The sequence below is a fragment of the Notamacropus eugenii genome, chromosome 1, assembly GCF_028372415.1.
Source record: "Notamacropus eugenii isolate mMacEug1 chromosome 1, mMacEug1.pri_v2, whole genome shotgun sequence".
Classification (NCBI taxonomy): Eukaryota; Metazoa; Chordata; class Mammalia; order Diprotodontia; family Macropodidae; genus Notamacropus; species Notamacropus eugenii.
Window position 1 is genome coordinate 178677195 of NC_092872.1, and position 26408 is coordinate 178703602.

The following is a 26408-nucleotide window of genomic DNA, read 5'->3' on the forward strand; positions in this document are numbered from 1 at the left end:
TTTTCATTCTTTCTTCCTTTCCTTCTTTCTTCATTTTATCTTTTCTCTTTTTCCTTCCTCTTTTTTCTTTTTTCTCTCCTTCCTTCCTTTTAGCTTTTTTTGCTACACCCCATTCATCTTAACCAGAAGAACAGGAGAGAGATGAAAGAAAAAAAGAGGAGAGCTAAACAGAAACTTTTCAAGTAGGGCCCTTTACCATAGAATTCTGGATTATGTGAGGAATGCCAAATTTATCCTTGATTCATTATTCTGAAGCTTCTTCAGGGGTCCTTTCTAGGCTGCCTGAGAACAGACCAGAGCCTATGGGGAAAGAAACCAGCTATTTGAAAAAAGTTGAAGAGGGTGTGCAAATTGGGTTTGCAAAGGACAGTTGAAGGAGGGGAAGGACTCTCAGGCCAGCAAGTATGTCTGTCTGCTGCCTGCCTGCGTTTTCTCTCAGTATTTTTATAAGTTCCTAACAAATCTAGAGCGTATTTGTTAGTGTTTTTAGCCTTTGAACACGTGTTGTGTGTGACTATGTCTTTTTATGTGCAAATTGCATTATATACACACATAGATATATAATTACATCACTATGTGTGCTAACACATGGATGTGTTTGTTTATTTGGCTGCCTGGAGGCAAGTGTAAATGTGTGTCTGGGGAGGGGCCCAATGTTCTCCACACACCTTCCAAGAACTTGTTTCTGGATAAGAATTAAAGAAATGTGAGTGAACTTTAGACTTAAAGTTGGGCCTGCACACAGCCCTAAAAACTGCCCTTTCACTGTAGGCCAATAGCCTTATGGCAAAGAGGTCCAGAATGACTGGAGAGGGTGCCAAGAAAAGATGAGACGATTGTTGCCAGTTTTCTCCATTCAAGTTGAATAGTCATTCGTAATCCTATTTCCCTCTAACGAACCTAACTTTGGTGTCAAAGCTAGTTCCCGTCTTAGGGTGGAAGCGGTAGAGTGTCTTCCAGTGTTCCCCTAAACTCTTCTTCACTGCTTCCCTTCTCCCCGCAAGCCGGTGCGTGTTCTTGGGGGTTGTGAGGCCAAAGTAAACCCAGGAGCGCCATCTGCAGGTTCTCTGTGGAAGAGACTGACCCTGGACTCTGCCCCTGAAACCTCAGGCCCAAGATAAACCTTCTTTTTCTTAGGAGGTAACCAGAGTTGAGTGGGTGTTGGAGAGGACAGACACTTTCATCCTACAACTTTCCCAGAGGCTGGAGATTGCCAATTTAGAGGAAAGATTAAGGATCAAGCTGTGTGTGGGATCCAGAGACAGAAAAATATTGGGAATCTCTTCAGGGAAACAAAAAAGCAGGCCTGTGACCTGAGTCTGTCCAGTCTCCATTCAGCTATATGGGAGTTGCCGCAGGAGAAACAGGGTGGGGTCTTCTGGGTGACTGCCCCAGTGCCCAGAACTTTCTTAGGCAGGATGTTCTTAGGCAGACGTGGTGGGGACTTACTGCCCAACCCTGTGGCCCCATTCAGAGGCAGAGAGAGGTCCCACAGTGGACCTCTGCAGAATCTGCCCTTTTGGAGACCTAAAGGAATGGAGGGAGGGAGGGAAGGAGAGAGAGTTAAAACATCAGCTGAAGTGCCAAGATGATTTATGAGACGAAGGGAAATATTTCATAAAGATCTCTCAGATATTCTGTACTTAACCAGTTAGGAGACAAAGGGGCCTCTACTGCCTAGTGCGGCTGAAATAGATCCAAGCAAACGAAGCTGGGGAGAGATTGCTGTGAAGCCAAGGAGGTGCCGTTTTTCCTCCGGTGTACTGGGCTTTGCTGCAGTGGCCGCTCCCGAGCTCCGTAAGAGAGGCTGTGCAGAGCGCTGCTTGCTTTGCTTTACGGCGGGCTCTTCACTCCACCCGGGGAGAGACTTAGCTACGCCCCGCTTCCTTGGCTGCCAGCTCCGCACAGTCGCCCACATTCTTCCAAAACCCGCTCCCTTTGAAACAGAAATGCAAACGAAATCGAGAGAAACTCTTAGTGTTTTCTTGTCTTTGATTTGGGTCACAATGAGGCTGTTCACTCGAGGTAGCCCCTTCTGCTCAGATCTAAGTGTTTGGGCTGACAGAGACCGGGAGAAGTAATCACGGGGACCGGGGGAGGTGGGGGAGAAATACCTAGCGTGGAAGCAGCCCTAGCACAGCTGTGAGTAGTTAAATCTAGAACCGTCTGATCGCTGCTCTGAGGGTGGTAGCTCAGGGACCAAGGAGGCAAGGGACAGAACGAGTCCCAGCAAATGGCCAGAGGTTCATCAATTGGGCTTTCTAATCTGGAGGCTGTGAAAGCAAGTCGAAGGGGGTAGAAAACAAGGCAGAGAGAAAAATACGAAGAGAAAAGGAAGGGAGGAAAGTAAGGAAGGGACTGGCGGTTCCGGAGCCTAAGGAGAAAAGAACTAGCAGCCGCACTAACGACACTCACTGCCTGTTGGAGAGACCGGGACTCGGGACTCGATGAGTTGGGAACGTAGGTCCGGAAGAGCTGAGCGCAGTGCGCTCCACAACCCCTCCGCTGTTGCCTGAATATTCATTAGCCCGGTCCCTTCTTTATCCTTATCTAACGTTTATCTTATCGGCGAGTTTCGTTTCTCTCTGTAGTTTTAATCCTCGGCTCCCCCAGTTCTCCCCACTACTCCCCCCACCCCGCACCCCTCCCTCCCTTCCTCCCTCCCTCCTTCCTCCCTCACGCTCTCTCTGCCCTCCCCTCCCCTCCCTTCGCCTCCCCTCACCGCCGCCGCCGCCGCCGCCGCCGGAGTGACAGGCGCGGGGCCCTCCTCGCCCAGGCTCGGGGCTCCGGCGCTGGCGAATCACAGAGTGGTGGAATCTATTGCCTTTGTCTGACAAGTCATCCATCTCCCGGCGTGGGGAGGGGGAGGAAGATCTGGAGGGGGCTTTGCAGCTTTTAGAGAGACATACACCGGGAGCCGAGGCTCCAGACTTGGGCCAAGCCTCTTCGCAGCCGCATCCCACCTGGGGACAGGGCTGCGGACACCGGCTCTGGCTCCAGATCCAGCTTTGCTCCCAGCCTACGAGCGTGCGCTTGCCTTTTTTTTTCTGGGGGCGGGGGCCCTGCTCTCCCTCCATCCCTTCCCTCAGGCGCTCGAACATCCCGGGGATTGCTACTTCTCTGCCAACTTCACCAACTCCTGGGACTTGAAGCTGCCCCATTCCCTGGCCCGCGCACTCGGGCCACCTGGCCTCCCCCACCCCGAGCCCTCTACGACTGCCGTCTCTCCAAATGATTAGGTTTCGGGGAATCTGAGCACAGCCCCCCCCCCCAAACTGCCTTAGCCGCCGCCGCCGTACTGGCCATGAGACCCCTGTGCCCCCCGGCAGGCGTCACTGCCCCGGGGGCACTCTGCTGAACGGTCAGTCCCCTGCGACGACAGCCCGCGCAGAGGCGGAAAGTTGTGGCTAGTGCTGCGGCTGCGGCTGCCGCAGGTTGGGGCAGAGGCGTCCTCTCTACCGAGTGTAGCAGCCCCTAGTCCCCCTCCCTCTCCCCAGCCCCCGCCCCCACCGGGTGCCCCCCCCCTTTCGCTTGGCTGACCCGCGGCAGATCGGCCCGTTCTCTCCTCTCTACTGTCCCTCCCTTTTTTCCTCAAGTCCTGAAGTTGAGTTTGCGAGGCGACACGGCGGCGGCGGCCGCGCTGCTCCCGCTCCTCTGCCTCCCCATGGATATGCACTGCAAAGCAGACCCCTTCTCCGCGATGCACCGTGAGTACCGGCGCCCAGCTCCTGCTCCCCTTCCACACTCCCCGCGGCTCGGGATCACCCCCGCCCCCATCCTCACCCCACCCCCACTAGTTTCCCTTTACCGGCCCCCCCTCCTTTTCCTTCCCCTTTGGAGACTCTCTGGCCGCGCTTTCCTTTTCCTTGACCCTTTACCGCTTTCTCTCTTTTTAAAAATCTTACTCTGTATCCGTCCTCTTGTTTCTCTCCTCCTTTAAGCTCTTCCTACTCTTTTCATCCTCTCATCCCCTGCGCCCCGCTACAGCTACACCCCAACCCTTCCACCTGCTCCTTTAGGAGGCAGATAGGTCTGCCCCAGCCCTCTCTTCCTTATCTAGCCTGGTTTTCTGCTGCTACCACTCCCTCGGCGACCCCTTTCTGCTCCGGTAGCCGAGGGAGGGGAACTGGGGCAGGGCATCCTTCCGTTTCTTTCTTTCTCTCTGTGGAGTCCGGGACATCAGGGAGACTCAGGAGGGACCTCTGGCGCAGGGAGCACCAAGTGAAAGGGCAGAGCCCTAATCCGAGGTGAATCCGCCTGCGGGTGGCCCCTTCCCATCATTGCTTCCACCAGTTCAGGGCTCGCCAACCCTATCCTGAGCTTTTCTTGATTGTTTGTTTTAAACATTCCCCTTCCCTTCCCTTCATTTTCTTTCCTCTCCTGTTCTTCCCTTTTTCTTCCTTTCCTTTGCTTTCTCTTCCTTTCTCTTCCTTTTCCTCCCTCCTTCCTTCTCTTCCCTCCCTTTATCTTCCTTTTCTTCTTTTCCCTTCCCTCATTCCTCTTTTTCCTTCACTGTCTCTTCCCTTCCTTTCTCCTGTCCTGTCCGCGTTTGGATGGGGGGGGGGAGTAAAATGTCTTGTTAATCCCCCTGGGAACCGTTCTAAAAACAAAGGGAGTTTCTGAGGGAAATTGCGGATCGTTTCTAGAAAGAGCAGAGCCCTCTCCGGGCCGTGGACCAGAAGGGCCAAAGCTGAAAGCCCTGGTACCTGGGCAGTTCTGACCGAGTCTTTCTGCAGTCTCTGGGTAAAGCAGGGAGTGAGAGAAGGAAAAGGGGAAAGAAAAGAAAATTACGGGGAAAAAACAAAAGAATAGCAAATGACAAATGAAGGAAATACCGAATGCATGTGAGGAAACGAAAAAATTAGAAAAGGAGAAGGGAGATGAGAAAAGAAAGACCAGGAAAATAAGAGATAGAAAATAAAGAAATAAGGAGAGAAAAGAGGGAAGAAAATTATTTTAATGAAATCTAAATTCTTCTTATTCGTCTTCAGCTTGGAAAACAATTGAAATAATTTTGTGAGTGAGTGTTTTAAGAGAAGCAATATTTCAGATGGAAAACTAATCGCCTCAGGAGCTTAATAATTAAGGATAATTTGCAACTTTTCACAGAGAAACTTTTTAGACCTGGTTTGGTTCTGTACCAAGGATAATGGAACAGAAGGGAAAGCCGATTTCTCAAATAAGTATTTAGAATTTAACAACAAATTTCTACAAAGCCTCCCAAATAAAGCATTTTCTTGCCTCCTTCCCAATAATTACAAGTTAAACGAAGTCCGGAGCTCCGAGTCTGTGGACAGCCCTAGCTTTCTCTGAGCCCAGGCTGTAAAACTGTGCCCCTTTGGGAAGCTCGTAGAAGTCTAGCCGCCTAACCCTCTGCGGCTGGCCGCTGGCTTGCCTGCTCTCTCTCTCGCCCCGGAGGCTGCGGTTTCTTGCGTTCCACGGCTTGCTCGCGAAGGGACAAGCAGTGACCACTGACGCGGCTTTGAAAACCAGAGGAAGGGATGCAGGAACTGGGGATCGAGGTGGGCTAAGGGTAGCGAAGGATAGAGCATAGAGGCGAGAGCATAGAGCAATGCAGCTCTGGGCTAGCCAGCCGGAGTCGGAGCTGGAACCTGTGCGGAACCGCGAGCAGGCTCAAGCTCGGGCTCGGGCTCCGGCGCGGCCCGCGGCCCCGTTCTCCTCCTGCCTGGCTCCCGGAGCTCACAGCTAGTCTAGGTCGCAGTTAGCAAGCTCCGATCTCCCATTCTCTCCTTTCCCACACCCCATCAAACTCTCAGATTGGGTAAGGGGACCAGGCCGGGCCCAAAGCCCGGGCAGGCTGAATTATTCATCTCTGATCTGCCCGCAGCTGCCGCCTTTTCAAGTCAGTAACGCGAGTTCTCTCGGGGCCTGAATTATTGATAGTCTCGGTTGGAGTGGGTGTGGTAGTGGTGGGGACAGAACCGGAGCTGGGCCCTTGTAGATGGAGAAGGTTCGAGAGGGGAGAGCCCCATTTCCTCTCTATTCCATTTTAGGGAGTTAGGAGCCAGCGGCCTTCTCTCTCCTGGGAGAAGCCCGGGCTCCTGCCCTTCCTTGCTCATCCGGACAGGTGGACCGGCAGCGCCGGAGTAGTTGGAGAATTGGGGTGAGGGTGGGGGCGGAAAACAGACTGGGAGGCACAGATATGCCTGCTTTCCCCGAAAAACTTCTCTATTTTAAGGCAGTAAGTTCTTCAATGTCAGCCGCCCCAAGCTCCAGTATCTACGGCTGCCGCTGTAAGAATCCTGAGCCAAGGCCCGTCTGCCCACGGTTGGCTTCTTAGCTCTGATTTGTTTATTTCCAGGAGGAGATGCAGGCCAGCGAAGGGGCATGGAAGTGGAGGAGTCAGTGTCCCCTATGGCCGCTACCTTCTCCCCTCCCCCAACCTCCAGTCTGGGTCAGGTACCCCGGCCGCTGTTTGAATGTGTGTCTGTAGGTAACTGGGATTGAAATTTCACCCTTCCTGTCTTTCCAGGGAAGGACAGTCCCTTCATATTAATGCCCCCTGCCACCGACCAGTGGCCTCTCTCCTCTTCTGTTTGAGCTAAATGATTTGTGAGCCAGGCCTCGGCGGGCCGCGCAGGGCGTTTTCTCTGATCCTTTGCCCTTTCCCAGACCAGACTGTTATTTCAGCGCGAGCAGCCGGGTTTGTGGGGAGATAGTTTTTTTTTTTTTTTTCTGGAGTGGAAGAACAAGACTAGGCTACTCTGTGGGACAGATCCGACAGAGTTTAACAGTCCCGGAGCCTCTGCTTGCATCTCCTCTCCTGGTTTTATTTTGTTTTGTTTTGATTTTTCCTTCCTGAATTTCTTGCACTTCATCTCCCCTTGAAACAAAGAGGACAAAGAAACACTAAGTAAGAAAATATAAAAGAAATAAAGAAGAGAGGAAAGAAAGGAAAGAAAAATGATGAAGAAAAATTAGGGAAATGGAAAAAGAGGAAGCTATAAGAACTACACAGCAGGGGGGAAGCATTGGGTTTAGCGAGAGACTGCCTCAGCACTATTCAGTCCATTTTCCTACTGTTCCCCACATGAACCTAAGTGGCCTTGGATCACAGACCCTATTCCATAAGGTCTGGGGTCTGACCTCAGAAAAATTAGCCTTCTTCTTCCCCTACCTTACCCCCCCCCCCCAAACTTCTCTTCTTGGCACAGAAGAAATTAGTCCCTGCCTTGTCGCTGCTGTGATCCCAAATACATACGTCTCTGCCGCTTCATTCCTTCCTTCCCCTTCCTACCTTTCTCACATCTCCCTATTCGTGCCATTTCCTCCCTCCTTTTCTCCTCCTATCGCTGTTCTTTTCCTCTCTCTCTTGTGCTCTTTTCCTTCGATGTCCTAGGAACACCATCCTGTTCTCTCCTTTCCCTTCCTTCTTCTCTTTCCTCCACCTCCTCCCTTTGCTTCCCCTCTTCCCTTCTACTTCCCCTTCCCATCCTATATTCCTTCCCGCTTTCTCCTTTCCCTGTCCTTTCCTTCCCCTTCGTTCCACTCATTTTAATCTTTCATTTAATTGTTTCATTTCTTTCATATTTATTTTATTTCCCCTCTCATTCTTTTCTTTCTATGTCCTTTTCCTTCTCTTCATCTTTTCTTTTTCTCACACTCTCTCTTTCAAACCTCTTCTCTTCTTTTCCTGTCCTACCTTTCTTGGAACCACATTTCCCTGTGTGTCTTTGCCCTCTGTATTTTTCTTTCTCCTTTCCTGTTTGTCTTTTGTCTGATTCTTCTCTCCCCTTTTCCTTTTCATTCATTTCCTCCTGTATCTCCTCACCCGTTTCTCAGTTTCTCCCGCCCCCTCTCTCCTTCCCTCAGCCTTTTCTCTCAGTCCGGGTTCAGAACCTAGTCCCTTCGGTCTCGCGCTGGCTCCCAGCACCCCTTTTCCTCCCGCTCCCACGGTCGGGTCTGGCCTGCCCGCTGTCCCTGACTAACGGCCTGTCTCTGCTGTGTGTGGGGCGTTGTGTTTTTTCTTCTCTCTCCCCAGCAGGGCACGGGGGTGTCAACCAGCTCGGGGGGGTGTTTGTGAACGGTCGGCCCCTTCCAGATGTGGTGCGGCAGCGTATTGTGGAACTCGCCCACCAGGGAGTCCGGCCTTGTGATATCTCTCGGCAGCTGCGGGTCAGCCACGGCTGTGTCAGCAAGATTCTGGGCAGGTAAGGGCTACCTTGAGCCCCGAGCGGCTCAAAACGATCCTTTGGAAGTCCCCTTATTCCCCCTCCTTGCCTTAGGGCTGAGTTTTCTGGATAGAAAATTTTCCCCATACGCAGAGAAAACAGGGTCTGGGTGTAGGTGACCTCCTACATCCTGCCCCGGGACAAGTTCCACTAAAGAAAGATACTCTTGTGAAAACTGCCCCTGGGGCCTCCATTCTCTTCTTCCATGCCCGGGAAGGGAAAGAAAGTCGAAGCCCTTGTTTGCATTTCAGAGACTCTACCGCCAGATCCCAAGTCTCCCAAAATGGGAGTGCTTATCCTGAGTGAGTGTCGCTCTTAGCTAACGGTTAGGAAGAACAGAGGGAAGGGACAAAAGCGGGTCCCTAAGAGGCAAAAACCTTGGAGTCCGGAGAAGGGCCCTGGCTGCAGCACTGGATTGCGGGGATTCAGAGAGGGTATAGGGTAAGGCACTGAAGAGTGAAGCCTTTTAGCTCAGCGCTCTTCAGTCAGAGGAATAGATAGATGGGCAATTCCCCCCTTCGCTGAGCACAGATATTCTGGCCTCCTCCCGCATCTCTGCCTCCAGTCGTTTCCCCCAGAGAAAAGGAGTGGATGTTAGCTTCTTCTATTCCCTGGTCCAGCGTTTGCCTACCCTCTTCCCAACCAAACAGGCCCTTCTTGGGAACCCTCCTGAATTCTCCCTCTCTCCCCACTCTAGAGGACTCATGCTATTCTGAAGAATCAAAATGCTTTTCAACTTGATTCCTCTGATAGTCCATTGAGGCTGCGATGCACTAGGGTGCTCCAGGAGCTTGGGGTTGGGGGCGGCTGGGCGGGGGACAGGTCGAGAAACTGAGCTCTGACCTGTGGTCCCAGGGGAAAACTACCCAATGTCTCCTAAACCTGCTGGACTTCTCCACCACAGGTACTACGAAACCGGTAGCATCAAGCCCGGGGTGATCGGCGGCTCCAAGCCCAAGGTGGCTACACCCAAGGTAGTGGACAAGATCGCTGAATACAAGAGGCAGAACCCGACCATGTTCGCGTGGGAGATTCGCGACCGACTGCTGGCTGAAGGTATCTGCGACAACGACACAGTGCCCAGCGTCTCTTCCATCAACAGGTGAGAGAGCGCCCCCGGCCGACCGACCAGAGTCCCAGGTCGTTATGGTGCTTTCTTAGGGGCCGGGGTCAGGGCCAGGTGACTAGGGCACCTCCTAATATTTCCACTCCTTTCTGAGTCAGATCAGTCTGCTTTGCCCTGTCCTCGCATTTCGTCTCAGTTGGGACCCCTTCAACCAGGTGGGACTCTGGCCAGGTGGTACTGGAGAGGCCACTGTGGTGATGGCCGATTGGGAGGGACAAGGCTTCTCTCTGGCTTCCTGGCCTCAGCGTCCCTGCCCGGCCTCTCTCTGTGTCCTGGAAATGAATCCAAGTGTTTGTGGTAATTAAGACTCCAAGATTACTCGCCTCACTATCTAGAGACAATCACAACCCGTAGCCCGAGCCGTTAAAATGACCAGTGTCTATTCATCGCCTCTAAACAGACTTCCCTTTCTAAAGGAGAGTTCACTTTCCCCAGGGACATCAGCCCCCCTACTCTGCCCAGGCCCTAGCTCTGGCTCCCTCCTCCCTTCTCCCTCATCTCAACCCCATCAGAACTGCTTCCAGAAGCTTTTTAGCCTTGCTAGCTAGGTCGAGAAAATATTCTTCCTCCCCAGTGACTGGCAGAAAGAAACCAGCAACCTACCAGACACAGTTGGCTTCAACCCTAAGCCCAAAACAAACCACCCGTTAACAAGGAGGGAGAAAGTTAGGTTTCCCCTGTGACTCTGAGATATTTCCAGCTACTTTAATCTTCCTAATGGGATTTTTAAGTCATCAGCAAATAAACACCCACAGTCCATCCCTATCATAGACTCTCTCCAACAAGTTGTATTTGGATATTGGCATGACCCTTAGTCTAGATACTGAAGGCTCATACCCTGCTTTACCCATGTTTATAAACAGCCCTAACATCCTCATATGTCCCAAGAAAATGTACCCACCAATACATATATGCTTGCAGCCCTGCCCTGAGATACTCATTTAGCCACTCAACAGAGTACACATTGAGGTTCTCTCCTCTAAGCTACCCTATCCCCTCCCCACCCCCACAGGGATCCCACTGGGAAAACACATGTACACTGGCTCCATGTGCACCCACTAGGGAACAGCTTACCTATTCTGTGATGGCCCTGGTGTGAACCAAAAGTACAGCCTGAAACCAGGCCTGACTGGGCCCTGAGGTGATCACAAATCATATATACAAGTGTACACATATACAGCTAAGGAAAAATCCACAGCAGGGTTAGCCAACATATTTAAAAGCTAAACAAACAAAAATTAAAAGCCCAAGCTTTCCAATGAAAGATGCAGAGGGGCAAGGGAGTGTGTGTGTGTGTGTGTGTGTGTGTGTGTGTGTGTAAGGATGTGTGTGTTGTGTGACCCTCTCTTGTTTTCCTATGCATTCTTCATCAGGCTGTTATCAGAATAAGGCTAATAATTCAGATGGTGTTGATTTCTGAATCTGGCATCACTTATCAAGGGTTTTTAATATTTTGCAAATGATATGGAATTATCCCAAATCATCTTGAAAACAGCAGGTAGAATTAGCTGGTAGAATGTACCTTGGCTAAAGAAGATTCCCTCTGCCACTCTCAGGCTGTAACGTACTGCAAGGCGACCCCAGAAATTATCCCAGAGTGTGCCATCTGTATTAAAATGGTTATTCAGTTATGAACAGGGTAACATAATACTGATCAGCTAATTATACACCCTCCTAAACCCCTCCAGCTCCCTGGGTCTAGTTCAGCCAAGTATTGAAAGCATAGCCGTTTGACATTCAGACACCCTAGGAAGGAACTAGGGAAGGCACACGGGTGTTCCTGAAAGGGATAAGACTGTCATATCTCACAGTCCAAGAGAAGGATGGCTAAGGCCCTGGGGAAAGAGGCCTGGCTTTCAAAGCCAAGCTGCGTTGTAACCTCCCTCTGCTGGCTGTTCCTCCTGAGTGTGGGTCTGGGTTGTGGGCTTTTCAAGGGAGAGAGGCACTGGGTATTGGAAGGGAATAGCTTGGGGATAAGCCCTGCTGTGGAGACAGACTGCCAGGACTGGACAGTGCTGTCTGTAGGGACATTAAAGGGATTTTTAGTGGAACGAGGTTTGATTCTTTGGCTGGGACCTAGGAGTAAAGTAACTACTTTTGTTTATTACTGGACTAAGCTTTTTTTTTTTTTAAACTGAAGCTTAGTGTCCTGGGCAACTCTGTCATGAGAAGGCACAGGTAAGAGGCCTGGGGATTCCAAACAAGTGCCAGAGCCCCTGGAATGTACCTATTACCTGCTGGAGATGAAAGAATGTGGAGTCAGAAAGCACCTAAGCAAGTGAAATGGGAAAAGGGTGAGAGGGAGAAAGAACATCTCACATATACAGTGGTAGGAACAGCTCAAGGTGAGGCTCTGTGCCCGATGTATAGGAGTGGAACCTTCCTTTGGGGTGTGGCACTGTTCACAATGGGGAATTTTGTTGTTGGAGATAGAAAGCTAGTGGAAGGGGAAGAATACAGATGCCACTGGCAGCTTAGGTGAAAAGATCCACTGAGTCCATCAGTCAGGTAGGAACAGGTTGGTGCTGTTTCTTTTTAAATAAGGAGACACCAGAATGTTTCTATCTCTCACAATGGGGCAGATGCTGCTTTCTGTTTCTTATTTCAGAAAAGGCTCCACTGGTGGCCTAGGACTGATTGGCTCCTGGGTACTTCTGACCATAGCACCACAGGCCCTATTCCTTTTGGTCAAGGCAGCCTTTAGGTGCTTTGATTCAAGAAGGAAAATTTCCTTTTGTTTTTCTGAGATGAGTCTATTCTCTTTAAAGCCCCATGAAAACAAGAAACTTCCCTTGCATTGGTCAAACATGGGATAAGGGCTTCATTGCAGAGACTATGGTATAATGAAAAGAGCAGATAGATGGAGTCAGATAACTTGGATTAGACAAATGTTTCTGCTCTTTACTACCCGTGTGACTTTAGACAAGCTATTTATCTTCTCCAGGCCTCAGTTTCTTCTTCTGGAAAACAAGGAGGTTGACTTAGATGATCTCTAAGATTCTGTACAGCTCTAGATCCTGAGATCTTATAAGTTGCGCTGGGGCCATTATCTTTCCCCTTTGTCCTGAGTTGCAGTAACTCTTCAATGCAGGGGAGAAGCTGGAGGCCTTCCTCTGCTAGGGAAGGAAAGGGAGACTTGGGTAATAAGCATCAGGGGAGCTCAGTAGTTACTGCTCATATGGTGACAGTTTGTGGGGGGATGTGTGTGTGTGTGTGTGTGTGTGTGTGTGTACGTGTCTAGATTTGGCAAGGAGAGAGGCTACACAGTTGCTTGCCCACCTGATCCACACTGCACAGTTTTTATCTTCCCCTCCCCAAAACAGATGCTGTCGCTGCACTTGAAATATGCTGTTGCACTTATAAACCAAATTGCTTTTCATGCTTTAAAAATTGGGTCCTCAGTCTTGGCAATCTCTGCTCCTGTTGCCATGAAGACTTGTCCCACCCAACCCACAGCTTCCTGGAGCACATCCTTTTCTAAATGTCTAAAGGAGTCTATTGAGAGTATGGCAGATTCCTAGATGGTATGTTGGGATGACCATTGGCACTGCTAGGAAGTAGGGGCATTTCATTATTTGCACAGCACGTGGAATTTATATGAATTGTTGTAAATGTTGGGGACTTGCCATTTGTGGAATGTGAGCTTGTGAGCTCTCCAGTCTGATGACTTTAGATGAAGTCTGGAATAGGAAGCAGGAAGGTGAGATCTTTGCTACAGAAAAGCAAAAAAGTCCTGAACTACTTTACTGGGCAGTTGACTGGAAAGGGAAAGATTTTCCAGATAAAAGGCTAATGTTCTCAGGTTTAGCTTTTGCTTTGGGTTGGGAATGCTGCTTCTTCTTCAGAATGGGGACAAAACCAGAGGCAAAATCCAGACTTTATCAGACTCCTTGCAAGGAGGAGGGAGATACATATCCCTTGGAGTTTCCATTTCTGATTGGTCTGGCTGTGACTGAGACCATTCTCCTCCAACCCTCCTAGCTCCATTCACACTTTAGGGTCAGAGTTTAGTTTTCTCAGCCTTTCTGAATGAGGCTCTTCCTTTGTTGCCCATTCCAAGGTGAATCCAATGTCCTTCTTCCTCTGTACCAGCTATAAATGAACTGGGTTAGGGCTCTGAGTGATGGCTACTCCCCAGGCTGCCACTGAGATTGTTATAGTTAAGAAAATTCATCTTATGGCATTCATGATCCCTTAATAGGCAGATGTCTTGGGTCTTTTGAAGAGGCTGTGGCATCAGACAGATATGTTGGTCCATAAGCTGCTAGGTCAAAGACATTCCCAAACCCAATAATTGAGAGGATGGACATTCCAGCTGATTAAAGTATCTCCGGATAGGCCACTAGGGTTGGTATTTGTGGTTTTTCTTCTGTTACTCAATGCTTAGAGGTTAACCATGGAAAGGAACTTGACTTTTATTGGGTTCTGTGCCCCACTGAGTGAGAGTGGAATGCTTGAAGTCATCATGCCCTTGTAACTATTTGGTGAAAGGGCTCCTGGCTTCCTAGGACTCCTTAAGACTGGGTGGGCCCAAGATCATCCCTCTGTAGGTGCAGGAATGAATGCATGTATAGTGAAATTCTGAGGCTAGCAATTGGCCTTTTCTGACCTTGAGAGAGTTAGACAGGGCCATATTTAGCAAAAAAAAAGTGTTATTCCACTGAAGTACAAACTAGCATGCGGTGACCCACAGTCCTTGGGTTTTGGTGGGAAACTCCCCTACTATAGTGACCTTGACTCCCTCAACCCTATTGAGAAGTGTTGGCAAGACAGTTGGCTTTCTCATTGTTTGAAAGAGGCTGGGTCTTCCTTTCCTTGAGTCCCTTTTTCAATTTTCTCAGTGATTCTAGGAACTGTTTGCTACTGTTAGCTTACCTTGTCGTTGGTCAGGCTCTTCCATTTATCTCTCTGCCTCCTGGCCTAGTGCAGATTCCTATGTCAGTGCATATAGCCCCTGAGTAAGGAGAAAACCTCTACCTTGTGAAGCTTAGTGCTCCCAAAATGGGGAGGAGGAACATGGTGGCCAGCCAGCAGGATATAGCCATCTGACTCCAGAGAAGGGGAAGGTGGGAGGGGCTGTCCCCAGTGAAAGCACCAGGTGGGCTCCCAAGAGAACTACAAAGAAAAAGAGAGGAAAAACCCCTAAATAAATAAATAAATTGTGTCCTAACTGCTCAGAGAACTCAATAAAACAATCACATCAAATATGAGGAGGTATAAATCTCACGTCTGCACAGGTAACCCACTCAATTGCTTTTATTATCGCTCAGGCTGGCTCCATTTATTACCGTCCGCAGCCTTGGTGAAGGAGACTGCGTGGAGGGTGGTCTCTGGTGCAATCCTACACCAGGAGTGGCAACAATCAGCCCATACAGCCAGGGATTTCGATGGGAGACTGGGACGGGCCCATCTGTCTGCATGAAAACCAATCAATAACTCTGTAACCAGAGCCCTTGTCACTGGGAAATGGACAACACAACAGTTCAATACAGGGGCCACAGGGGGAATTAGCCAAGTGGAGACAGGGCCAGGCAGGAGATGGCCCCTGGAGGGAGGAAGGGAGATATGGGGACTAGGGGATTCGTGTTCATGTTTTATGTTCTGGGGAAAGAAGCATATTTACATCTGTGTGTGTGTGTGTGTGTGTGTGTGTGTGTGCATGAGTGCACAAAATAGAGTTCTTGTATATAAACATGAGGGAGAGGAAAGAGAATAGACATAGGAGATTGAGGTAAGGGGTAAAGAGCATGTACATGTCGTGTGTGTGTGTGTGTGTGTGTGTGTGTGTGTGTGTGTGTGTGTGCGCGTGTATGGGAACAGATGGGAGCATTCCTGTTACTATAGGTGGCATGTGTCTGTGTGTGATTGAACTAGAACCATGGGATTCAGAGCTGGAAAGGATTTTCAAGATTATCTGGTCCAACTCTTTCATTTTACAGATAAGGGAACTAACCGAGGCCCTGAGAAAGTTAAATAATTTGCTCATTGTTGCAAATGTGGTAAGTGACAGAGTCAGGATTTAAATCTAGGTTTTCTTATTTCAAAGGCATTGGGCTTTCCACTATGCCATAGTGACTAGGGGTGGCAGGCTCTCTGGGGAAATGGACCTTGACCTTGCTGTCCCTTGGTCAGCTCCCCAAGGTGCAATCTTCTGAGACTGTGCACAGAGAAGAAGGCTCTAGTTCAATGCTCAGGGGTTAATGCTCCCTAGGTTTTTCAGGGGGGCTTTTTTAACCTAGAAGATAGTTTTCCCTTCCCCACCCCTGAAAGAGGGAGCCTCATTATCTGCCCTTGGGTTCTCCCGATCTTGATACACACTAAACATTTTCCCTCTATTCCTGACTGTTCATAATTCTTCCCTTCCCTTTTGTTTCCTGTTGTACCAGCCCTCAAATTAAGACACAAACACATATATGTCTGAACATTCATTCAATTCATCTGGACAAGCATTTGTTAAGCATCTCTAGGGATACACAAAAAAAATGAAAAGCACCTCAAGGAGCTTATATTTTCAGGGGAGATATAATAGATACCCAGATAAATAAATGCCAGATAATTTGAGGAGACTAAGATTGGGAGGATCACAAAAGGCTTCCCATAGGAGGTGATACCTTATCTGAACCTTGAAGGAAGCTAAACAATCCAAGAGGTCTAGGTGAAAAGGGGGTGCATTCCAGGGATGAGGGACAGCCTTTGCAAAGGCAGAGAGGTAGAAGATGGGGATAACAAGGAATGGGGGGGAAATTCCTGTTTTAAAAGAAGACATATAGCATAAAGGAAGAAATATTAGAATGAATCAGGGAACCTGGCTTTGAATTGGGACTTTAGCAGTGCCTAAGTAGTCTTCGAAAAGTCATTTTGCTTCACAAGTCTCAGTTTTGTCATCTGTAAAATGAAGGGGTTGGACTAGAATGTCCTCTAAGGTCCCTTTTAGTTTTAGAACTCAGTGAAAAGTTATCAAAGTGAAAAGGCAAAATATTTTCCCGACACATCCCTATTCCCAACCCCCAGCAGTCCAGCTACCAAGTCCAGAGCCCCAGGCAGGGCCCCTGTAGGATCTATATAGAAAGGTGTGGAGAGGCTAGACATGTCCAGCTTATCCATGTCCATATCCGTCCACCTGATGCCAAAACAATATGGTGAAAAGTAAAAGAAATACGTATATAAATAAAACTGACTTGCATTCTGCTACACTATATAACTAGACTGGCAAATTAAATAGCAACTTTTTTTTTTAACTTACCTGACTGATTGTTTTGATGTAGTGAATACAAGTTGAAAACACCTGTGATAGTGTTCTGGCCTTCATGTCAGCCCCAGCTATACTTGTATGCATATGTGCATGTGAATGGAGGTTAGTGTCTACTGTGTAATAGATCTGCCCTAGGGCATAGGCCTTACTGACCTTGGAAACTTCCAGGACCACCAGTTTCCTTTTGGAAGCAATCCAGGAGACCCTTACTCTTGACTTCGGACTTTGTCCTTTATTATATTTTAAACCTTGCTTGTCTGTAATCCTTTCAGTTGAGACAGAGTCCTTGGCCTTCTTGGTCTCTGCTTGCTTGGCCCTTTGGACTCAGAAATCTGCTTTCTGCAATACTTCATTAGCTCTTCCCTCTTCAGCCGTTGCTGCCATCCATGGATTCTTGGTTCTAGCAACCATAGCTGCTCACCTATCTTTCCTCTGCTGCCATAAGTTCTAGATCATATTTTCATTCTCTAGATTTTTTAAGTACCAGGGAAGAGACTAAGTTATAGAAATATCAAGAATAGGTTTGCACTTTGGGGTAGACTGGAGTCTAGTTTTTAGTTCTAGGGGCGTCAGGCCCAGTCACAGGGCAGAGGACTTGGTCTGGAATTTTTAATTAGTTTAGGAGAGTTTAGTATACTTGGGTACCATCTAGTCTAGAATGGATCATTTTGTTTAGTAACTGAAGTGATTATTTGTAATGTGAGTTTCTTGTATTTTACAATTTATGAACTTGGGTGCCATCTAGTCTAGGGTGGATCATTTTGTTTAGTAACTGAAGTGATTATTTGTAATGTGAGTTTCTTGTATTTTACAGTTTATGAACTTGGCTACCATCTAGTCTAGGGTGGATCATTTTCTTTTGTAATTGTAGTGATTATTTGTAATGGGAATTTCTTGTATTTTACAGTTTATATTATTTTCCCTGGTACATGAATATCATTTCATAAACTTAAGATGGCTTGGATCTGGTAAGAGAAAGATGTGGAGATGAGTGGAGATGTGGGCATCTCTGAAAACTGCATTTAGATACAGAGTTTTCAGCCTTGGGAGAGTAGAATTCAGGACCTCAGAAATGAAATATTGTCCTCAGCCAGAGGGAAAGTCTGAATACTGTGCCTGCTTTACTTCAGATATAAGACAAAATTCTTCATGTAGCATGTTCATGTATGTGCCTGTGAATGTGTGGATATGCCTGAGAAGTATACTTGTGGGCGTATGTGTAGCTAAATGTGTGTGTGTGTATTTGTTGCACAGGTGCCTTTTTGGACTCCAAGGGGGAGGGGGAAAGGAGAGGGCTGAGGACAAGAAATAAAAGGGGAGGAGGGACTTTGAAACAGACAGTGTTAGATAAGGAGCTGTCCCACGTATGATAAAGAATCATCTGCCTCCACAATACAACATGGATGGTCTTGGGCAGGGGCTTTCTAATTCATGAGAATAAAAAAAGAAATCTCATATTTTATATAAATAGGCTAAATTGTCACATGGCCATTTTGCTGGGTATAAATCCAAGAATCAAGCTACCCTCAGATCATAGGGTTTTCTCTTGAGTCATGACAGCAAAGTCAAATATTTTTGTAAGGACATGAGAACACTAAGCTAGTATCCCCAGTATTGGTCAGTAACTAGCTTTACTGATTCAGAGGAGAAGCTCTGGTAGAGTGCTCTCTTTCCTCCCACCATGACAGCCACAGCCACAGCCAGAGCTAGCCAGCTAGAGCCAGAGTACCTCAGTGTGGCAGGCTGCCCAGACACAGGCTGGGGGTGATGGAGCCATCACCTCACCACCGACTCCAGCGTATTCATTGGCAGAGTCCTCCCCAGGGACAGGCCCTACAGCCTGCAGCAGAATCTTTCCCCAGGGAGCCAAGATGCCAGGGAAACCAGGAAGGCTTGGAAGAAAATGTTAGATTGGAAATTGAATGGGATCTAGAGGTCAAGCAGGTCATGATGAGGACAGGGAAGCAACAGAAACCACAGAAGCTCTGAGGGAAGGAGTTATGGTAGCAGCAGTAGCAGCAATAGGTAGCATTTATAAAGCTATTTTATTATTATTACTATATATTATTATTTACAAAGCATTTTGCAAATACGTTCTCATTTTATCCACACAATAACTCTAGGAGGTTAGGTCTTTAGGTGCTATGATTATCCTCATATTACAGATAAGGAAACTGAGGTATACAGAGGTTGTGATTTGAACAGGGCCACATAGCTAGGAAGTATCTGGGGCTGGATTTGAACTTATGTCTCCCTAACTGCCCTTCAAGCATTCAATCCACCACACCACCTAGCTGCCTATAATTAAAGGGAAACAAGTGGAGATCCGGGACAGAAAACAAGCCGGGGGTCCCAAAGGGAACACTTATCTCAGACCCCTTAAGGCAAGACAGTACAAGGTCAAGGGAGGGTTGGGAAATGGATCAACTGTACTAATAACTGTAAATCTCTCACTGACGATCTTAATTAGCCATTTGCATGGCTTTTTGATATAACCAGTATACCTTTGTTGGGAAGCAAAGCATTTATGTTTCTATCACCATTTAACTAGGTATGCATCTGAAGAAGTAGTAAAGAGGGAAGGTTTACTATAGGTATTGGAAGACAACAGAGAGCATTGAATTTAGAGTAATCAGATTCAAATACCACCTCTAATACTTATGACCTGTGTGACCTTGGGCATGTCACTTCATCTCTATGGGCCTCAGATTCCTAGTTAGCCTCTAAGATCCCTTCCAGCTATAAATCCATCATTCCACAAGAGCAGCCATAAATGGGAGGTTGAGGAAATTCTCCCTGGAGAGAACTAAAGCTGGGAATAAGTTAAGAGTCCATAGGATTATACATCACTTTAAAAAAAAAAAGACTCCTTTTGACTGTGAAAGCTTAGCAGAAGAGACTGAAGGTTTGGGGTATTCTTTTGGGGGGTGAGAATGAGCTAGCTAAGAGGAATAGAAAGGGAGAGTGTGAATCTGAAAGCTGAGAAAAAGAGAAGCTACACAGAAAGGGCCAGATAGCTTCTTCTGTGTGTTTAACGCTGCTCTTTGAAGGTTTATATGTCAATATAGTAGGTGATGGAGAGTACAGGGTGGGGAGCTGCATGGGGATTGCGAAGGCTAGGAAAAGGGGCAGAGGAGATGCTCGTTGGAGCTAAGGACTTCTTGTCTGTTGTCTGCAAAGGACAAATCCCATTGGGATCAGGTCCTTTGGGAGGCAACCAGATCATTGGGAGGTCATTGAACATCTTGGGGCTGGGGAAACCACCTGCTTTAGACTGCTTAGACTATTCCAGAGAACCTGAAAGGAGAAAGGGGAAAGAGAAAGAAACTCTTGTCTATAAGAGGAAAGAGTTAGAGAAGTTTCTAAGAAGTGACCTGAGAGCAGAAGGTGGAAGAGCCCCAGGGAAACTGGGAGGTTCTGGGAGCAGATCCAGGAAAGCATGTGGTGCCAGGCATGGTGGCCACACAATAGACATTGATGGTCCAATAGCCAGGCAGTCAGGCAGTGAACCTGCAATGGGGGAACATGGGTACCAGTGACACAACAGACTTTCCTCAATAACCTGCAGTCTGGTTGCCTGCAATGCAGTTACCCCAACCTTATCCTAGACATGGAGGGAGCAAAGGACAGTGGATGACCTCCATTCCCTCAGAAGGACTACTTACTTGTTCTGGAAGCCTATGGTAGCCCTGGGAAGGACTCCTTCTTTCCCCAGGCTGCATTCCGCCTGGCCTGAATCTCACTGAAGTGAACTGCTCCCTCCTTTGATTTGGGGAAAAGAAAGGAGCAGTGGGTTCCCGAAAGGAAGAAAAGGTTGTATAAGAGAACAGAAAGTCTAGAAACAGAACGTGGAAGAGAACAGCAAAGATGTGGGGGTAGAGAAAAGAATGGAGATCATTGGGACAGAGGAAAAGAGTGGAAGCAGGGTAGAGGACCTTGGGAGGAAAGAGAGAATGCAGGTAGCGAATAGAGTAGACATCAGCTCGTTGGTGTGGTTTGGTTTTGCTCTGATCAGATAGGGTAGAGTGGGATGGAATGTGTTTAGGGGACTAAGGAGAGACCTCTCATGGGAGAAAGGTTCCCACAAGGTTGTTGTTACTATTTGTCCTTCATTTCTGAAGAGGACCATGATATCATGGAGCTGATGCCATGACATGCAAGTGAATCGAATTTAAGTGAGGGAGGATTATGCAAAGTCACCAGCCTCACTTTGTCCTCTAGAGTCATATGGTAGGCAGAGAAGAAAGGAGGGTCTCTGCACACTTGCCCAGCCTTCTTAGAGGGAACCATAGGAATGCAAGGGGAAGCCTTAGAGCCCCAGAGGCAGCAGTCAGAAAGACTGAGTATGGAAAGCAGAGAACCCCTGCATTCTGATGACATCCAATGGCCCTCTTCCTCCCTCCTCTGCATTGCTCCTCTTGGGCCAGCTTGGCTGAGTGTGTGCTGGGAGTCTGGGGTGAGGGAAAGCATACGGGGTCGCTTTGGTAACATCTTCTTAGTTATGCACTAGTAATATCGTATGGAGTATGAGTCCCTCAAACTTTTGGATTTTGATTTTTGTCTGTTAGGAAACGGGTTTGTGTGCCAACCCAGCAGCTCTGGCATTGTGTGATGGCAAGAAGGTTCTGTTGAAAAGTCTGCTCAGAGCTTAGAATGTACATTGTTACCATAGCTTTGAATGCTTATCCACACCCAGGCATATCCTACGATGAGGAAGAGACAGGGGTTTTCGTGAGTCTTCTATGTATATCAGTCTTGTTATGTAAGTAAAGCATCATGACATGCATATGAACATATGTGTTCTAGCTCCATATGTTAACTTTTATGCCTTGGTGTATAAATGTTGAAAAAAGATTAATTTTTCATGGTTGTGCCTGTACGAGTACATGTAATATGAGTATAATATAACTAACGTGTTTTAGGAAGAATCACTTAGTTCATGCTTGCGAAAGTGCTTACGAGGATTTCCGAGGTTCAAAATATTTATTTCCTTTTTGTCATCTACAGAGTTACATATCTCAGATCCTCTCCCCATCTGTCTCTCTGCACCCTCCTCCTCCTTTTCCTTCTACTCCTTAACCAAGTTAGCTTGTTTGGGTTAAGAGGCCAATCTCAATAGACTATAATTGAAGAGCGAGGAGAATTTGATAAGATAAAGAAGGGCCATCCTTCCTCTAGGGACCAATAGAGGTTTCATGTTCCCCCACTCCCCTGCTGTTTCCCTAACGAGCTGACACTGGGGAGGGGAGGGCCAGGCATAGGCCACTTTCCTAGTCCAGGCTGTCTACACCAGGAATAGAGAACAGATAGAAAGAGGGGAGGAATTATTTATTGTTTGGGTTTTTTTTTCTCTACCTTTCCCTGATCACTCTGGAATTATAAGGAATTTTTTTTTTAAATCTTCCAAGAGTCTTGAATGAGTGAGAATTATCTTTTGGATTAAGAAAGGAGGGAGAAGGGAGAAGAGTGGGGGAGGAGGCCCAGTGGGGTACAGAGATGGCTCTCTTCCCACCCCCAAAGCCTACAATGTGACCCTCAGGATGGGGGAGGACAAGAGGACAGAAGGAGTCTCACTTTTGAGGGTTAACCAGCCAATCTGCTGTGACCCAATGAGTGGCAAGACCTTCCTTCCTGTGAGGTGCCCTCTCTCCATTCCTTCCAGATACCTTGAACCAGTTTCTGAAGTCTAAGTGGGTCCTATTCCCCAAGGAGGCAGATTAGTGAACCCAGGAGCCTCCCCAGGAGACAGCCCTGAGGCAGGCACAGAAAAGTAGGAAGAAATTCATTTCATGGCCAGTGGCTGCTTAGAAAAGGCGATTCCAGCATATGTATGTGATAAATGTTAACTGAGCATTAATCGCATTAAAGAGGGCCCTATAAACTTTTCATTTCTAATTAAATTCAGTCCAGTGATGCTGCTGGAGCCATGTACTCTGGGCCTTTGTTTATGTGGAAAATTAAAATGCAAATACAATGGGATTTATTTTCATGACTGGAGTGTTAGGTTAGTCCCTCTGGCTGGTCGACTACCAGCCTCCAGGGACCAGCAGAGAAGGTGACCGCTTTGATCAGGGATGTTGCCACCCTTGGAATTCAGGCTGCAGTGACAATGAAGAGGCCAGGTTTACCTGGTAGGTTCAAGGTCAATGTAGATTTTCATTTTTCATTGGGAGAGAGATTAAAAAGTCAGTGATAAAGAGAGGGAGAAGGGGAAAGAAACATCAGAGCATCAAAGAATAGAGAAAGAAGGGTTTTTTCAGTCCAATATCTGCCCCAAATCCACTAGAAGCACCCTCTCATTCACAGTAATATTGGTGGTGTTTGTAGGGTTGAGGCAGGACAGAGAGACTTTGGAGAAGATCAGTTCTTTGAAGTCTTTCTCCATGGTCCTGCTCTCTGATTGGAGTGGCTCAGAACTAGAAATGATCTCTAAATGTCTAGGGTTCTTGTCTTTTCCACTAAGATACGCCTGCCAATATGAAGCTACATTGACACAGGGCAATGAGGCACATAGATACAAGCCAAAGATACTGCAAACCCATATAGGACTAGCTGACTTCACATAAGAATAAATACACACGTACACTGGAAGGAAGCATCATGCTCACTCCTCTCAGCAACCAGTAGGTTGACCAGCAGGCAGGTAGGTCATTTGAAAATTTATGATACCAAGTGCTTTTGAATAGAATGATGTAACGTTGATTTGTTTTTTAGTCCCTCTGTGCATCCCCTTCACCAATATATTTCAGCAATTTCTGTGCCACTCTAATATTAGAGATTTGCCTGGTTCATTAAGAGAAAGGACAGGCAATGTGTCCATGGTTACATAGCCAACATCTGTTAGAGGTAGGATTTGAACACTGGTCTTCCTGACTCTATGAGTTGTCTTCTAGTAAGCCATGTTGTCCTCTGTACATAAAGACATCTTTTTTTAAAAAAAAAAAATGGAGACAAAACCAAAGATAAGAAAGGAATTCCTTTTGGTGATGTTACCTCTCTTATGGAGAGATTACATGAAATTGACATTAACATTTGATAAAGAAAGGAAAGGGAGTAAGCACTTAATGAGTGCCTACTGCATGCCACGTACTGTGCTAAGCACTTGACAAATACTATCTCATTTGATCCTCACTACAACCCTGGGAGGTAGGTACTATATGATTCCCATTTTACAGTTGAGGAAAGTAAGGCAGACAGAGGCCCAATGACTTGCCCAGAGTCACACAGCTAATCAGTGTCTGAGGTTGGATTTGAAGTAAACTCTTCTAGACTCTAGGCCCAGCTCTCCATCCACTGTGTTACCTAGCAGAAGCAAGGTAGGTAAGATAGGTTGAGAGGAGATGGCAAAAGACGAATTATATCATGTATGGATTTCCAGAATATATACCTGGGACATAAGCATGCACAAGTACACACATGTCTATTGGTATGGTATGTATGAGGTTGCATCTGTGTGTCAAGAATGGCTATAATATCATTAGCTTGGTATCTCAGCTTGATCAGACCATGATCAGTGGTGATTACAATAAAGTGATTTGATCTGATTACAAAGAAAGCCAAAGTAGCCATGTTAGCCTGTGACTTGGACAGTCTTTAGAATCGGCCATCCAGAAGTTTTTTCTACACGATGCTGAGTATCTGGATCTTAGAAACATTCAGTTAATTGAATTTCTCAGTTTTTATACATCATTTTCCATTTAGAGACCTAGCCAAGGAGAAACTACTTTCCTACAACAAAACTCATAGGCTCTTTCAACAGTCAGAAAAGAAAGCCTTGGAAAGTGGAAGTTGAAGTGACTGATACCCCAAGCCTGATTCTCTGACCTGGTAGGAGGCTGGAGCTAGCCAGAAAGCCATGTTAGGGAAGCTTCTTTGGAGTTGGTCAAGTTTGGCTAGCCTTCCAAGAGGACCAGCAACCAATAGGAAGTTTTTGTGGCTTGGAGGGGTATATTGTTTTGTCCTAAGAAACTAGAACAGGAATTAGGCAGCCAATCAATAGACAAAGCCTAAGTCAGAATTGATAAACGCCTTATGTGTTTAAAACAAAATGAAACAAAAAAAGAAATATTCTTTTTTGTCACGTTATTAACCAAGAATTAACTATAAACAAGGGAGTTTATAGACATAATGTGACATATTTAAATGTACAAAATAATGAAGTACCTAGAGGAGTTGATGTGGCACAGAAGAGAAACTACTTTGGAGTCAAAGGACCTTGGTTTAAATCTCACTTGTAACCTTACCTGTCAGTCACTTCTCCTCTATGGCTCTCAGTTTCCTCATCTGTAAAATGGGAAGATTGATCTAAACCTATACATATGAATTCTCTTCTACCTCTAAATCTTTGAAAGTCTTCTCATAAATAAGTTGAAGGAATGCAGTAAATAATGCTGTAGATTGGATTTAAAATGAAATGACATTGAGTCATGTGACCTCGAATGATCCCTTCTGGATAGCAGACTCGTTTGGGACTGTCCAAGTTAAGTGGATAACTGAGGACACTTTCCATATGTTTAGAGAAAGACAATTCTTTGTCTCAATTACAAGAAGATCTCGGGAAAACTGATTTTCTTTGCACTTTGATTGATCCACATGACCCAGTTGTCCATTTCACTTTGTACCTGTAGCCTGTCTTTAAATGGGAATGTATATCCGTGGGTGAGTGCCCACTCCTCCTGTAAGATGAGACTTGCTGTTCCTCTAGTGAGAATCTTAAAGTTGGCATTTTCCAGATCTCCTGGATTGTAGTGCTTTATATTTGATAGCATACTTTCTAATATAAAAGGAAACAGTATGGGAAAAACCCTTGGCAGATGTCTTCTTGTACGTTATGGAACAAGAAAAGGAGATGAAAGGAAAAGGAAAGGATAAGAACTTGAGAGAAGAGAAGAGGAAGAAAGGATGAAGAAGAAAAGAAAGGGAGAGAATGAAAAGGAAGGGGAGAAGAGATAGAGAAATAAAGGTGAATGAAAGCTAAAAAGCAAAGAAAATATATGAGCAGCTGGGGGCGGGAGTCATTGTTTTTCACCATCTACCTGAATCCTCATTGCTGTGATGGTGACTTAGAATTCACTGGGCTCTTTCTGGTCCTTCTAAATGTTGACAGCATCTATTGGAAGCCTGAGGAGCCTGAAGCAGCTCTGACCCTAAGACCCCAGTGCAGAAAACCGGTGACCATCCCCTGCTCGGTCCATAGGAAGCTGTGATAAGACTTCATAATGTTATGGTTTCTCGGACTCAGTCATTTAGGCACCCCCAAACCAAAGGAAAAACTTGGCAGTTATCTTTTTAATTCCAGCTGGAGTCACTTTTGCCCAAATTATTCAAATCTCTCCATTTTCTAAATGGGGTATGAGTGAGGTGAGTAAGAGTTTTGCTTCTGGCTTTGGTTCTTTCACACAGCTTTGCTTGTGGGGACAAAGCCACAATCAGAATGAATAAGACTCCAACACTCTTCCTAGGCAAAGGTGGCAAAAATCTTTTTTGCCAGATAACCCAGATTGTAAAATCTCCATTTGGGATCCGAAAGGTGAGATTCAACTATTTACATTTCCCAGATTAATGAATAATTGTAATTCTTTTCACTTTTACTTTGTGCCCACCCAGATTAAAATGAAACCCCAATTTTCCAAAGTAGCCAATCACCACAATCGATTATATTTATATACAGGCTTTCTATAGGTTAGTGTTTACAAAGTTTACAAATCCCTTTTTCTCTTCTCCTCTGCCCCCTTCCTCTTCACTTGCCATTTTTCTTTACATCCTTTTCTTACTACTATAACTTCTCCTCACCACTGGCCTTTACACATACATACATCTCATTTGATTCTCACAACAG

The 26408-nt window shown here is 46.7% G+C and overlaps 1 protein-coding gene across 10 annotated transcripts in view; it reads left to right on the top strand.

Moving 5' to 3' along the window:
• The window catches only part of PAX2 (paired box 2), a 114973-nt gene that overhangs the window by 8924 nt on the left and 79641 nt on the right, over positions 1–26408 (top strand). For 2 of the 10 annotated variants that reach the window (XM_072620144.1, XM_072620160.1), the window contains exons 2-4: positions 3597–3707; positions 8003–8171; positions 9097–9294. In XM_072620144.1, coding sequence (XP_072476245.1) covers positions 3597–3707; positions 8003–8171; positions 9097–9294 — 478 coding nt within the window. Of the gene's footprint in view, positions 1–3433; positions 3708–3748; positions 8172–9096; positions 9295–26408 lie in introns of those variants that run through there. The other 8 variants (XM_072620153.1, XM_072620164.1, XM_072620173.1 and 5 more) reach the window with 7 other exon arrangements.